The 16,209-nt window shown below is 39.3% G+C and overlaps 1 protein-coding gene across 2 annotated transcripts in view; it reads right to left on the reverse strand.

The window, feature by feature from the left end:
- Snx27 (sorting nexin 27) overlaps nucleotides 1-16,209 on the reverse strand; it is a 79,579-nt gene that overhangs the window by 17,095 nt on the left and 46,275 nt on the right. For both annotated transcript variants that reach the window (XM_031374719.1, XM_031374720.1), the window contains exons 4-7: nucleotides 15,590-15,654; nucleotides 10,762-10,866; nucleotides 5,934-6,012; nucleotides 4,810-4,973 (exon numbers count right to left, since the gene is read on the reverse strand). In XM_031374719.1, the coding sequence (XP_031230579.1) occupies nucleotides 4,810-4,973; nucleotides 5,934-6,012; nucleotides 10,762-10,866; nucleotides 15,590-15,654 (413 nt within the window). The remainder of the gene's footprint in view (nucleotides 1-4,809; nucleotides 4,974-5,933; nucleotides 6,013-10,761; nucleotides 10,867-15,589; nucleotides 15,655-16,209) is intronic.

Here is a 16,209-nt window from a genome sequence, read left to right on the forward strand (position 1 = left end):
AAAAAAAAAAAAAAAAGAATAACAAGGAACTGATATGAAGGACAGAACAAAGAAATTCCATATGAGAACCAGAGTTCAAAATGAGAACAGGTTAGAAGTTATCAATTTAATCATTCAAACAATTTGCCAGATCAGAAAAGACAAAATTTCCACACAGAGCTTAATATAATACAGAAAAATAAATCCAGAGCAGGGGGGCTGGAGAGATGGCTCAGCAGGTAAGAGCATTGACTGCTCTTCCGAAGGTCCTGAGTTCAAATCCCAGTAACCACATGGTGGCTCACAACCACCTGTAATGAGATCTGACGCCCTCTTCTGGTACAGCTACAGTGTACTTAATTGTAATAATAAATAAATCTTTGGGCCTGAGCGAGCAGAGGTCCTAAAAGTCAATTCCCAACAACCAGATGAAGGCTCACAACTATCTGTACAGCTATAGTGTGTACTCATATACATAAAATAAATAAATAAATCTTAAAAAAAAATCCAGAGCAGGATACATGATTCTGAGCCAGGCATGATGGCACATCTATAATGCAAGCAGATACAGAGGTCAATGCCAGAACTACATACTGGGTTGTATACAAGTATGATGGCTAATCTTAGTTGTCAACTTGACATCTGGAATCAACTAAAACCCAACAGCTGAGCACACTTGCATGTACTGAACAGCTATTGTATTCATGAACTTTCTATCAGGTGGCAGCCATTGCTGAACGAGTGGGACAAATGGGGCAGCCTGTTAAGGTAGTCTAATAAACACACACAAGCACGTACGTGCATGTACACAATGATTCTGTATCCCTGAAAAACCCTAACTAGTACAGATTATGGAACCAGGAGTAGTTCTAGAGAGACAGAATTATAAGGATGTTTTTTCCTTCTGTCTTTTGTTTGTTGGTTTTTCAAATCAGAGCTTTTCTGTGTAGCCCTGGCTGTCCTGGAACTCACTCTGTAGACCAGGCTAGCCTCAAACTAAGAGATCCACCTGCCTCTGCTGGGATTAAAAGTGCATTCCACCATCACCCAGCTGAGGATGAATTTTTGAAGCTTCTAGTGTAGGCTTTACAATTTACTGACATTCAGTTATTGAAAATATCCCTAGTAGACAGAGAACACTGAAAGCCAAACACATGTGATGACAACAAGGAATCTAATGACTGTACATACTTTTGACAATTTATGGATAAAGAAAATAACAGTGCTGGCTGGTTTCTCCTAGAAGCTCTTGATATACTGACAATAGAAAAGCATGAGCTCAATGAAAAATTTAGCCAGTTCTAGGGTCACATAAACTGTCTAAAGCAGTGGTCTAAACCTGTGGGCCGTGATTCCCTTTGGAAATCACAGATATCTACATTACATTATAACAGTACCAAAATGATAGCTATGATTATGAAACAGCAACGAAATAATTTTATGGCTGGGAACTGTACTAAAGGGTCGGAGCATTAGGAAAGTTGAGAACCACTGGTCTAAAGGTTTTTAAGTGTGACCTGGAAGATAATTCTCTCTTCAGCAGCCACAGAGCTCAAGCTGCAGATAAACAAACCCAAGCTCTCATTTTAAGATTGGCTAACCTATAGTGGTCTACTCAAGTCCTAGCCCCAGAGGGCACCAGTGTTTAAGAACACTGGCTGGAATGGGATCTTCTCACTTGGGATGAAGATTTGTGGGAGGACCCAAAGCTGAGAACTTTGAACCCTCAGATCCTCAGGGGTTTAACTCATATGAAGAAGTAGCCTCCCCACTCTTAGCAGAGGATGCGCCCCCAACCCCTGAAATATTACCCTCTCCATCCTGGAGGAATTTATGCTGATGTAGCTGTGATTTTCTCTGAAGGAGACACCAGGCAAGACAATCCTGATGTTCCTCAGGGCCCATCAACAGTTGCCTCTAGACCCATAATTAGACTTAAGGCTAGGCAGGTTCCTACAGGGGAGATCAAAGGTGTGGTCATGAAGGAGTACACCATATCACTAAAGGGCTTAAAGAGTTTGCTAATTCATTCAAACAGAAATCTTAACAATATGAATTGGGCCTGGCAGTGGTGGCACATGCCTTTAATCCCAGCACTTGGGAGGCAGAGGCAGAGTTCAAGGCCAGCCTGGTCTTCAGAGTGAGTTCCAGGACAGCCAGAGCTACACAGAGAAACCCTGTCTCAAAAAAAAAAAAAAAAAAAAAAAAAAGAATATGAACTAGAATGGAATGGATTTTAAGGGTGTTGAATAAGGTAGAAGAAACATAAAACTGGACCAATCAGGCTAAGTTTATACATATTCTCTAAGTGGAGACTCACACAGTTAAAAGGTATATCAAAAGTTTGACTGCTTGGCTAAAACATTTGCCAAAAGATGGCCTAAAAAAAAAAGAAGCCGAAGATCCCTGATATCTCTTGACTCAGTGTTGATGAGGATTTTAAGGCTCAGGGAAACTGCAGTGCCAGAGTGGGCACATTGTGTATCTAATCCTGCACAAGGAGAAGGCCCAGAAGACAAAGGCATCAGCAATCCTATGCAGCACAAGATGGTGAGAGGAGCACTGGCACTTTTGAAGGGCTTTGCTGTAGCCCTTTCCTTGTGCCAGCCCTCAGGGTTGGAGATGCCAGTACTCAGCTAGATGAATACAATGTGATGGGTTTAGCTGAGCCCTTGGGGAGCAGGGGCCAGATGGCAGCACTGAGTCATGAAAGGCAAGGCAAGCATAGCTACCATAATGGTCTAACCTGTAATGGTCAGCATTGGCAAAGCGATTTTTATAGTAGCCTGACCTGAATGGACCTTCTGGTACTGACTAATCAGTGGTAGTGTTTACAGGCATGAAATAGATAAGAAGCCTACAGCATTTCTGTTGATTTGTATAACCAGAAAAACTCTCAAATGTAAAAGAAAGGATATACTGGAAGGTGGTAAGGCAAAATCTCAGCCTGTGACCCAATTACCAGAATTGAGCCAGTTTGCAAACCCAGAATCCCTTGAACAAAAGGACCTCGGTTAAAATGCCTAAGAGTTACCGTTAGCCTTTCATCAGTTCTTCCCCAGAGGGACCTACAGACTTTTACAAGGGTCACTGTAATCTGGGAGAAAGGAAACAATCAGACTTTCCAGGGTCAATTGGACACTGGTTCTGAACTGACACTGATTCATGGCCTCTAATTAACATAGGGACTTATGGAGGCCAGGTGATTAATAAAGTTTTGGCTAAAGTCCAATGCTCAGAAGGTCTAGAGGGTTTCAGAATGGTATAAGTAAATGAGCCAAACACTTACAACCTCAGTACTGGGTAGGCAGTGACAGCAGGATCTCTGAGGTTTGCCAGCCAGTCAGACTAGCATAAATGATGTTTTCCCAAGTCTATCAAGAGACCCTACCTCAAAAACAAAGAGGATAATTCTTAAGGACCACCAAACGCTGACTTCTGGCCTCCACACACACAGGCATTTATGTTCACCCACATTACTATTCTTCACATGAATACATACATACACAAATGAAACAAAACCTTCTTATGACAAGATCCCCATTTATGAAGAGAACCTTGCTTGGGTCAGGACTATGAAAAAGGAATGCTGTACAGAAAGGTCAACTTGGGTATCACCATCAAATTTAACGGCATTAAACCAAACCTTGTATGTTCAGTCACATTTTAATATGGTTGCTTATATCATAGTCATATCCATGTATTAAGTTCCTGTTAATATATACACATGCACACACCCCAAAATGAAGGGAGATGACTTAGTGGGTGAAAGTGCTTGCTCTACAAGCATGCTAGTTTGAATCTTCACTACCCATGTTTTTAAAAAAAGGCTGGGCTATGCATGCCTGTAATCCAAGCATCCTAGGGTGGAGACAGGCAGATCCAGAGAGATCACTGGCTAATCTGGTTCAGTGAAAGATCCTATCTCAAGACAAGAACACAGAGGATGAGTAAGGAAGGCACTTGATGTTCTGCTCTGGCCTCAACGTATGTGTATATTGGTATGCACACTGGCACATTTAAATGCATGTGCCACAAACATATAACACACATACACAGAATGACAAGCAGATAGACAGACACACAGAGATACATATACTCAGACACACACACACACACAGAGTCCAAAACCCAAAAGATGAAGCTCCTGGACTACTTAACATGGCCAGTTTGCAGGACAGCGAACACGAGAATTCACCCACCCACCTGCCAGGAGTGCAATGCACTCCCAACTTTTTTAAGATGGAAGCTCCTATGCTCACTATACATTACTCTATTTCTTGCTTATTCATGTTCTTTAAAATATCTGGTAAATAACAAGTTTCCTGAGCTCTCTGAGCACTGTAAGCAAATTATTTAAACCAGCTGTGTGTGTGTGTGTTCATAGGAAATTTGATCTGTAGCAAACAGCTTACCAGTTTCAGAGGACTTGAAACTAGGTCTAAAATTTAGCCCTTGATCTGTGGGATTTGATATTTCCAGGCAGATAGTATCAGAATTGCACTACATTTAATAATGTGTGGAGTGGTATCCACCGATGAATCACACTTGATGGAGACAAATTCCTATACCCTTTAACATCACAGAAGTCTCTGCACTGATTGTGATATAAAAATGAAGTAAAACCCAGAAATTTTGCTTTTCCCAGACCCACACAGTATATATAATATTGCTTTAGAAATTCTGAATATATATATAACTATAGGCTCATTCTGTTGATTAAAAATCTGAACTTGTTAAAAACTCTGGCACAGCTCTAGCATTTATGACTTATTACTAACTATATACAAGAAAGGAACCTAGCTTTAGCAGGAAGACTTATTCACCCACCTGATGAAAGAAGTATGTAACAGCAAGGTCATTGTCATTTAAGAGGACTTCTTCTTCTGTTGTGAAGAGCCACTTGCGAATGGTCAGGCAGGTGCCTGGCACAGCTGATGTATAATTCTGGACGTAGAGTTTATGAGGAAATTCGTTAGGTGCCAGCTTACGTACTGAAGAAGACAAAACAAAGAAAGCTGAGTGGAGTGATGTATAGGAGTTTCCCTAGTAGAAACCATACACAGCAGAGCAATAATGGTAGGTTGTCATTAATTAGAGCACCAGCTCTAATTAATCAAGTAACTCTACCTCAAGAGCAGAAAACAAACAAATGCCCAGCTAAATCCACTCTTTCTAACTATGAGTCTAGCCAGTAAAGCAAATGAGTGAATCTGTTGCTTACATAACAGGTCCTTTAGATAACATGACTACAGAGAGTGTGCCAACCCCAAATTCAGTTAAATTCAGTTATGACCAGTTACATTACAAACACCTAAGTGGACACGCTAGATCCACTAAACATCTTAAGAGCAGCCTCTTCTCTGACCCAGCTGGGGGCCATTTGGACTCTGTATGACCATTCTCGGTGCACTGCATTTATTCTTACAGAACTAAAAGGTACTCCTCATCCATTCACTCCCCAAATCCTAAGCATCTGTCAACACTGCATGTGTCTACTGAGCAGCTTCTAAGCAGCATGGCTCCACGGTGGGCTGAGATTACAGTGTGCCACCATGCCTAGCTTACTCCTAATTCCTACACTAGCTCTCCTAATCTTTCTTGAGGCTTACCTGGCTTTACAACACTGCAAAAAACCGACTCAATTTTTCTCCTTTACAGAAAACTTGGAAAGGATACCAATTCTTTACAACCAATTTATATCTGTGTATTAGGGCACTGAGAGGTGGGAAGAAAAATAATAGGAAGATGGCTGCTCCCAAGGATTCAAAGTTGCTATATACTGACAAAAGAAGAAAATGGATGAATAATGATCAAAAATCCTTTAGAAGATCTGCCAAGCCTGTTTGCTGAAGGCAGTATTAATAAGTGAGCTCTCCTCTCAGCAACTGTTTTCCAAGAATATTAAACTAAAACACCCCAAACAAAATATAGTAACAGCTATTGGCACTTACCAAAGGAATGATTGATCACTTCAAATAAGGCAAAGTAATTCACTGTTGTACTGTCCATGCCAACCTTTGCTGCAATAGCCTGAAGTTTAAACAGGATACAATTATTTCAGGAAAAATAAGATCAGACAATGCTATGGGGGCAGCTACATGCATAAGAAGGAGACACTGCATTTTGGCTTCATAAAGACTGCCATGGCCCACAGGTATCCTTAAGGTGCATGTGTGCACACAGATGTACACGCCCAAATATAGCTGTCCTCTCTCTCCCATGAGTACCTGTCTCTTTGATACAAGTTAGCAATAGTTCCTCCTTAGTGTCAAATTTCCTTTCTCAAATGTGAATTAATTCCACAGAGGTATTTTTTAAGTATATTTTTTACTAATGTGTATATGTGTGTTGGTGTGAATGATGCCATATATATTTGAATACCCACAGAGACCAGAAAAAGACAATGGATCACTTTAGAACTGAGTTATCTCTCCAGCCCCAACAAAGGTCTTTTATATCACTTAAAGAAATATACTTGATAAGACAGATCATAAAATAAAAACAATTTTTAAAAAATATTCAAAATATTTATTTTAGAATGTGTATTTGTGTGTGTCTGGATCTGTATGTGTATAGGGGGTAGTGAGCTTATATGGAAATCAGAGAACAACTCTCAAAAATCAGGTTGTGAGGTGTAGAGGAAAATGCCTTTACCCACTGAGTCACCTCATTATACCTGAGAACAATTTTTCTAATACCCAGTTTCACATATTCAGCTTACATTTATTATAGGCTATTAACATGTAAGACCTCAACCTTTGATTATTTAATTATTTTTATTTTATGTATATGAGTGTTTTGCCTGCATGTCTGTATAACTGTTGCCCATGAAAGCCAGAAGACGCAGATCCTCAAAGAATGCAGTTGTACACAGTTATAAACAGCCATATGAGAGCTGGGAATCAAACCCAGGTTCTCTGGAAGAGAGGCCAGCACTGTGGCTGCTAAACCCTCTCCAGACCTCTCAACCTTCAGCTACCAGCCTTGAACTCCTAGACTCAAGTGGTCTTCCTGCCTCAGCCTCCTAGTACCTGGAACTAGATCTGTGCATTTCTGTTCTTGATTCTTGAGCTTAAAACATTGTTAATTCTAATCAGAATTTATAAACTATTTTTATTTTTCAGATGATCTATGTTCTAAACTGGGGCATCATACACCTCTCTTTCTTAAGAATTACAATCACTAATATCTTCATGAAAGTAATAAAATGTTGACAAGCAGCATATTAAACAAGAACCAATTATTGCTTTCAGGAAACTAAGGACTTCATGTGCAAATAAATCAAAATTGAAATTTTATACATGTAACAAAAAGAATAAAAGCACAAAGCAGAAAACAGTAGTAACAAAATCAGTTTTTTAAAAGCACTCCCAATATAAGCAAGGCATTCACTAAACAGCTAAAGATCGTTGGCAGACTGAACCAAATATGACCGTATCACTTCTTCCTGTATCTGTTCACATATCTAGCCTCAATTCATCTAGTATTATATAAGAACTGGAAATTACAAGTATTTAAATCATTCTTCTATAATGCACAGGATCAAGACTGGAATACTCTCAGGATTTACAAAATGGCTTCTAGCCACAAGACACAGTAATGAGATGGAGAAGGAAAGTAGTAAGGCAGCCTTGCTCCAGGCTGGAGAGAAGGACCTGCAGAGAAGAGTACTCACTGCTCTCAGAGGACACGAGCACCTACACCGGGACTCCAGTGCCCTCTCTGATCTTTCCAGATAACTGCATGCATTTTTATACATACTCATAGCTACTCATACATGCAAAAAATTAGACAACAAAATACCCTAGGTCTTTCTAAAGAAACACTGAAAGAAGTAGAGAACAGGACATCTGAAAACTATAAAAACATACTTTTTGTAATTACTCCTCTACTATAAAATTTCCAAGATGGTTGGAATCTTACGTATGTCAACTGCCACGGTATACTGTAGGTGACCAAACGAAGAGTAGACTTTTCTCATTTGCTACAAAGGAGTATTTTGTATAAGCACTAATAGCAGAAATCCATCTGTCACCCTGAAAGTCTTGGTCAAACGCCTGTAAGCAGCAGCTGGATGACACACAGATCTGATCTTGAATGTCATTTCTCACAAAGGAACCAAAACTAATTGGTGAAGGGTTATTCTAGATATAGGATAGGAAATGTCTAAAGAAAAGCTCAAGTTACATTGTTATTCTAAAATGTCTATACAAGCTAATGAGTCACATCAAAAGTATACAGAAACAGACATGAAGAAACTTCCTTTGGCCAAAGATGAAACCATTTGAGCATCAAAGAGATAATAACATGCTACTGACTAAATCACATTTAATGAGAAATTTACCTGTAACTAAAAATAAAATACTAATAATTGTTGCACTGGACAACACTGGAATCAACTAAGGCATCAATTCTTTACCCTGAAAACTGCCAATAAAGGAAATAATTAAATATTTTTCCTTTCTTCCCCACAAACAGCTTTTCTCTAATTTGATGTTTTTCTAGGAAAAGTTACTTATAGGATTACAGCTGTGTAAGGAAGGGAAAAAAAGAGGGAGTGAGAACTGAAAACCAGCACTTTGCAGCTTTTACAAACTGTTGATTAAGGCCACAATTATTGATGCACAGACCCTCTGTAGTGAAGAGATGAGGTAATCACCACAAACTAGGAATGAATCACACATCATAACTACAGACTATGTAGTGCCACTGAGAAACAACATGCTAGATTAGAAGTATTTGTATTTTATATTAAAAACAGAATTTGAATATAATAAACCCTCTAGAGCAAATTTCTATTCATAGAAAATGCAGGGAACTAGAAGGACATGATAAACGACCTACAAGGAACAAGAAGGTAAACGCAGAATGACCCAGCATCCACAGTGTACACACAACGCAGGGAAGGGAGACTGCTTATAGTAAATGAAGCAAAACTGCACGGAGATGTGGACCTGTTTAGTGCTCTTTTTAAGATTTGATATTGGCATTGGATAAAGAATACGTGTTTTAGATGTATGCTGAAGTATATATATCTACCATGGTGTTTGCATGCACAAAACAAAACAAAAACAAACAAACAAAAACCTTAGAGGGCAAGGAAAAGAGGATATATGATGCACGTGTGGCAAGATCTTGATTGTTAATAAGTATGACTGATGAAGGAACTAGGGGTGTAGTTCAGTGGTAGAGCACTTTCGCAGCATGCCTACATCTCCGGGTTCTATAGCTCACATAATAAAAAAAAAGTATATAGGGAAATTTATGATTTATGTATGTGTGTGTGTGTTACATGTGTATGTGCCTGTGGAGGTGTACATGTGTGTTCAGGTGTACATGTGTGTTCATGTATGCATGCTTGTGGAAGCCAGAGGTTGGCACTAGGTATCTTCCTAGATTGCTTCTCCACCTTACAGACTAAGGCAGGGACCCTTGCTAAACTGGAGCTTGGTGATTTGGCCAGTGTTTCTAGCCAGTTTGAGCTGGGACTCCTTGTTTTTGCCTCCTGGGGGCTTGGATTACAGGTAGTCCATGCCCCCAGGTAAGCTCCAGCATTTATGGTGTGTGTGTGTGTGTGTGTGTGTGTGTGTGTGTGTGTGTACACTTTTGTGTGTACTTATGTGCGCATTTGTGGAGACTGGAGGTTACATTGGTATCTTCCTAAACATTGGGTGTCCTCACAAACACACACACACAATTCTGATTTTATATATATTTTAAAAAGTCTTTTACAGGACTGGAAAAATAGCTTTGTGGGAAAAACACTTGCAGTGCAAGTCTGAGAACCACAGTTCAGATCCCTAGTGCCCACATAAATGCTGGAGCTTACCTGGGGGTGTGGACTACCTATAATCCAAGCCCTCAGGAGGCAGAAACAAAGAGTCCCAGCTCAAACTGGCTAGAAACACTGGCCAAATCACCAAGCTCCAGTTTAGCAAGGGTCCCTGCCTTAGTCTGTAAGGTGGAGAAGCAATCTAGGAAGATACCTAGTGCCAACCTCTGGCTTCCACAAGCATGCATACATGAACACACATGTACACCTCCACAGGCACATACACATGTAACACACACACACATACTTTTTTTTCTTTTACAAGGGAAAGATGGCTTAGTGAGTGAGAATACTTGCTAACAAGCATGAGAATCTGAGTTTGAAACCTCCTCCCACCCCCAGCAACCAAATAAAAAGGTGAGCATAAACCTATATGCATTCTAGATCATAATCCCAGTACTATTGGGGGTGAAGCCAGGAGAATTGCTGGAGTGTACTGGCCACTAGCTTAGAGATTCTGTCTCAAAGGAGTAAAACAGAGAGTGATAGCGGACACCCAATGTTTAGGAAGACAACAATGTAACCTCCAGTCTCCACAAATGCACAGGTAAGTACACACAAAAGCACACACAAACACACACACACACTTTTTAAAAAACGTTTTTTTTTTTTTTTTACAACAACAAAAGAGGAAGAAGAGTTAATTATAACCATTGTACTCTGGAGTATTTACTGTACTTAAAAAATAAAATACAAGGTTTTGTTTTATATTCCTGAATACTTTAGTACTTGTAGATTTCTTGCCTTAGCCTCCCCAGTACTGAGATTACAAGCATTCAAGGCATGCCCATATACCCAGTTCTCATACACCTTTCTTTTAAGAAGGACAAAGCTAAACTTCACAGTAGTAATATGAATTAGTAAGTATACTCTGCACTATATATAATATATTAACTCATTTAACTTCTTTCTTAGTCTCACATCATCCGATGTCGAGTTGACCTTACCTGGTACACTTGGTCTGTAGTGCTGTTCTTTTTAACTCTGACAGTAACGGTTGTTCCGTCCGGTAATGCTACTCTCAGCTCTACATCAGACACACCATTGTAATTCTAAAGGAAGAGAAAGAAAGAATTAGCAGTAAATCTTCATTCTCCTTGCTACATACTAGCTAAATAATATCTAACATAAGAAACAGGAAGTAAATTCTAAATTCTAAAACAAAAAAAAAAAAATGAAGTCTTAACAAGTCATAAAGCTGGCTTTGGGTTGTAGAAGTCATCGTCTAAAATGAACAGATATGTTGCCACTTCAAAATAGAATCCTATTCCAACAGTCTAGGTGAAGCCCAGATGAGATTTCACTTCACTCTTGTCACTCCGCTTACAACTTACACAAAAAGTGAGAAACAGGAGACAGGAGATGTCTCAACACTGGTTGAATAATTAGGAACCTGGATAGGCTAAAGGCACATGCTGATGTCATTTCTGAACTTTGATATAATCAGACCATCTTCAAAACTCAAAATAGATAAGACTTAAAGGTGTAAATTTGTCATGCCCAATATTCTAGCTAAGACTGTACAATTCTTACTCTACTTTATTAAAAATAAACACTAGGGTTGGGGAAATAGCTCAGTATGAGAACACTTGCCTAGAATGTTTAGTGCTCTAGCAACATACACACACACACACACACACACAAACAAAACAACCCACAATCCTCATAGCTTTTGATGATAACACATTTTTTAGATTTATTTTATGTGTTTGGGTGCTACCTAAATGTGTGTATGTGTACCATGTGTGTGCCTTGTGCTCACAGAGGTCAGGAAGACCTTGGGCAGATTAGCTGGGAGCCACCATTCACTTGCTGGGAATTGAACCCAGGTCCTCTACATGAGCAGCGAAGGTTCCTAAACTGCTGAACACTTTCTAGCCTCAACACATTTTTCTAATAGTTTATCTTTTGTCTTTTTGTTTTGTTTTGTTTGAGACAGTTTTACCTTGTACCCAAGGCACACAGCATGAACTGAAGGCCATCCGTCTTCCCCTTGGTCTTTAGAATGCCGGGACTATAGAAATGAACCACCTTACCCAACTTCTTTTTTTTTTCTTTTTAGTTTTTTCAAGACAGGGTTTTTCTGTTCTGTAGCCCTGACTGTCCTGGAACTCTCTCTGTAGACCAGACCGGCCTCAAACTTAGAAATCTGCCTGCCTCTGCCTCCCAAGTGCTGGGATTAAAGGCATGCACCACCACTGGTCAGCTCTATACCCAACTTCTAATAGATTTTGATCTTCTAATTTTTTACTACTGAAAAATAATCACCTAGGAATAACTTAATTCTTGTTGACCATTAAAAACATTACTACTCTTTGCTTAAAAGCACCCTAAGCATTGCGATAGCTTCCTCCTTACCCACAGGGGTTATGTTCTAAGAGCCACAGGAGATGCCAGGAAACACCGTTAGTACTGAAACCCTTAATGGGTGTTGTTCCCAACTGCACTAAGCAACTGTCATGTACTGTGGCTGTAACTTTTACAGTTTAAGGTTCTTCAGCAAAACCAGCATAAATTTATTTTTTCTTATCCATAATTTCATCCACAGAAGAGACATCCCCTCAGACCTCAGCAATCTTATCAGAATTCTTTTTCTTACTATTGCAAGGCAGGATTCTATGGCTCCCTTGGGTCTATGTGTATGTAGCTAATAAAATCACTCTCTTGCTATGAAGAGTTGAGAGTTATTTGAGTACAGCAAGGAAACGATGCTAGTGCAGGCAATCTGATGACTGACTCCTAGGTGACTACCAGACAGGTGGCAGGTACAGAGTAGACATACTGGACAAACCATTCAGGTCCCAAATGGGACAGCATGGAATGGACATAAAGCTTTATTGTGGTACTCAGACTACCACACAATTTGAAGTTTACATAGTGTTTATTTCTAAAATACTGTATTTTATATGTTTAGACCATGGTTGACTACAGATAACAAACTGTAGGAAGTAAAACCATGGAAAAGAGAGGGCACTATTATACTTTATACTTTTATCTACAAGAAACCTATAATCTAGTCAGGGAAAGCAAGATATATACATAAAGAATAACTGCTGGATAATAGTATTACATATTCATCCTTCTAGTCAATTAATACTTATTAAGCACCTCCACCATGGTGACACTATGGTAAGGCACTGGGAATATAAAGATAATCAAGATTTAGCTCTTACCTACTGGTAGCTCACACTCTTGTAAGCTAAAAATATAAAGTGACAAACTGATTATATGTATAAAAATTAGAAATGAAATGGCAATAAAATGATGACTGAGTTCTACTAACTGAGAATTCTTTCTCGGATGAAAAATGGATGACTTGAGTCATCAGGACAGACTTCAAAGAGGTAGGCCAGGAAAATGGCAGATTAGAAGCCGCCTCTGCATAATAGTGAATGAGAAAAGTCAAGTAACAAACAACAGATTCCATTCCCAAGACAAACAGAGCAGAGCATGAGGGACTGCAAGGAGAGTCGATAAAGACAGCTGAAAAATACAGAGAACCATCTGTGAGGGAAAAGACAAGCATGGAATGAAGTGAGGGAAGGTTCCCTGGAAGAAGCCATAAATGCTAGAGAAGGGCATAATGGATTGAGGAAATCAACAGTACTCCATGGCCAATGAGAAGGCCAGTAGGTTGGCTCAATTGATAAAGGCACTGCACTAAACTTGATGTCCTTGATGAGTTTGGCCCCCAAAACCCACATGGTAGAAGGAAGAAACCAACTGTTTCCCAAGTTGTCTACCACGCTGTAATGCACTGCACTGCATATATAATAAATAATAAATGATGAAAACTTATTTTGTAGGTTTGGAGATATGGCACAGTGACAGAACCTTTTCCACCTATGCATGAGGTTTGAAGTTTGAGTTGTAGCAACATGAAAAATAAAATTCCAAAATGTTTGGACTAACAATGGTAGGGAATGAGATTAGAGAGATGGAGAGGGACCAGGTTATGATGGGCCTAGTGAGTGCCATGTAAGAGTTCAAACTGAATCCTGAAAACTGTGGAAAAGTTTCAAACTTTTAAGTAGGGAAATGGAAGTAAAATAGAAGCTTTTAAAGCATTTTAAAGATTTTTTTAAAGCTTTTTAAAAATCCTTTAAGAAGCCAGGCTGGCAGTGGTGACACACACCTTTAATCCCAGCACTTGGGAGGCAGAGGCAGGTGGATTTTTGAGTTCCATCACAGCCAGGGCTACACAGAGAAAGCTTGTCTCCGAAAACAAACAAACAAACAAACAAAAAAAAAAAAAAAAAAAAAAAAAAAAAACCAAAAAAAACAAAAACAAAAAAACCCCACCAACAACAAAAATTCCTTTAAGAAGCTTAGCTGTAAATGGAGAAGTATAGTTACTAAAAGGAATGAAATTTTGTTTTTTCTTTAGCATGAAAGATGAGCCATAATTTTATTTAGAAACAGAAAAGCAAAAAGAGGTGCAGAAGGGGAGGGGAGAGAAAAGGAGAAAGGAAAGAAGAGAAAAGGGGAGGGAAGGGAAGGGGAGGGGAGAGGGGAGGATTCCAGCATTTTCTCACAGCAGCAGAATTATGGCAATGAATTATCAATTAGTCCTGCCACATATTCATTAAGAAGGTCCCCACAGATGGGCTGGGGAGATGGCTCAGTGGTTAAGGGCACTGACTGCTCTTTCAGAAGTCCTGAGTTCAATTCCCAGCAACCACATGGTGGCTCACAACCATCTGTAATAGGATCCAATGCCCTATGAAGATAGCTACAGTGTACTCATATAAAATAAATAAATCTTTTAAAAAAAAAGAAAAAGAAGAAGGTCCCCACAGAAAAGAGACTCCTAAACCCCATGCCTCAAGGGCTTTGAGATCAGCCAGCTGCTCTGTCACTTGTACATAATTTTATAGCATTCTAAACCGAGTAAGTCACCATGTTTATTGATGATCAGGGTCCGCCAGACAATGTAGATTAACAGTACTTCAGAAATAGAGAGACTTGAATCTCAAGAAATACAATTTACCAATACGTAGTCCAGAATAACCACTGTGGCTGCTGTTTTCATCATATGGAAAAATACCTTTAAAATAACTTAAAAAATAGCAAACAAAAGGGACACTAACAGGTAGACATACAGAGGAATAGCACACTGAAGAGAAGCAAGTCTTTCTAGCTCCCGCTAAGAGGAGAACAGAAGACTCACAAGGAAAACAGGTGGAGCTGGAGATCACATTCCAAATCAGCCAGACGCAAATGCAAGACAGCGTGCTTTCTCTCATACCTGAAACTTAATTTTAACACATGTGCAGGACATGAAAGGGGAAAGGGAGTCTAGCAGAAAAGAGAAAGGGGAACAAAAGAGAATAATTCAGAAGGAAAGAAAGACTGCATCCCATTTTTCTCTCCTGTACAGACTCTAGACTTGAATGCATAAATATAAATGAAAGACCAAAGCAGGAGGGAGTCCTTGGAGCTGAGAAGGAGGCCAGAGGAAAGTGACCAGGACATAGTGGGGAGGGAACATGGGCAAAATATGGTGACATGTGCATCTGCACATACATATGTGTGACTGAAAATACCAGAATGAAGGTTATTATTTTATAGCATAACTAAAAAAATAATTAAAACAAAAAGTCAGCGAAAGTGAACCTGGCTCTAGGTATTAAAGGGTAGATATACACGGAAAGGAAATGGGAGAAATCCACTCATTCACAGAGTTGATTGTAATTCATCTCACAAACATTATCTGTATTTTTTTCCCAAAACAAGCTCAGCGAGAACTGATCAGGGAGGGGAGTGTTCGCCTACCTCATCAGATTCAGACAGGAATTCCTGCATGATGTCGCTCTCACCAATGACTCGGATTGAACACACTGTAGAAAACAAAGACAGTATCTAGCATCAGGCCATAAATTGGGAATATAAAGGATATATCAAAAAGTTTACACTTAAATCATCAGGGCAAAGCATGGTCATACCTATCTGCAATTTTAGTACTTCAGAAACTGAAGCAGGAAGTTTGCTGCAAATTCAAGGTCAGCTTGAACTTCAGAGTGATTTCTAGACTAGCCTGGGCTATACAGCAAAACCTTATATAAAAAGTATACAAAGCCTTGTGGTGGTGGCTCATACTTTTAATCACTACACTGGGGAGGCAGAAACGGCTAATCTCTGTAAGGTCTGGGCCAGAGTTGAGTTGAGTTCCAGGACAGCCAGGCCTATACAGAGAAATATCTCAGGATGTGGGTGTGAGAGTGAACATACAGAAAATTTCAAATTAGCAGCAGGGAATTATAACCTAATATATGTATCCTTAGTATATGAATCTTAAGGCCTAGTAAAAATTCATCTAAATATGGTAAAGAACAGTATAATAAAAGAAAATATAAAGATGTAGACAGACAGAAGATAGACAGACAAAGAGAGCA

The sequence above is a fragment of the Mastomys coucha genome, unplaced genomic scaffold, assembly GCF_008632895.1.
Source record: "Mastomys coucha isolate ucsf_1 unplaced genomic scaffold, UCSF_Mcou_1 pScaffold16, whole genome shotgun sequence".
NCBI classification, from domain to species: domain Eukaryota; kingdom Metazoa; phylum Chordata; class Mammalia; order Rodentia; family Muridae; genus Mastomys; species Mastomys coucha.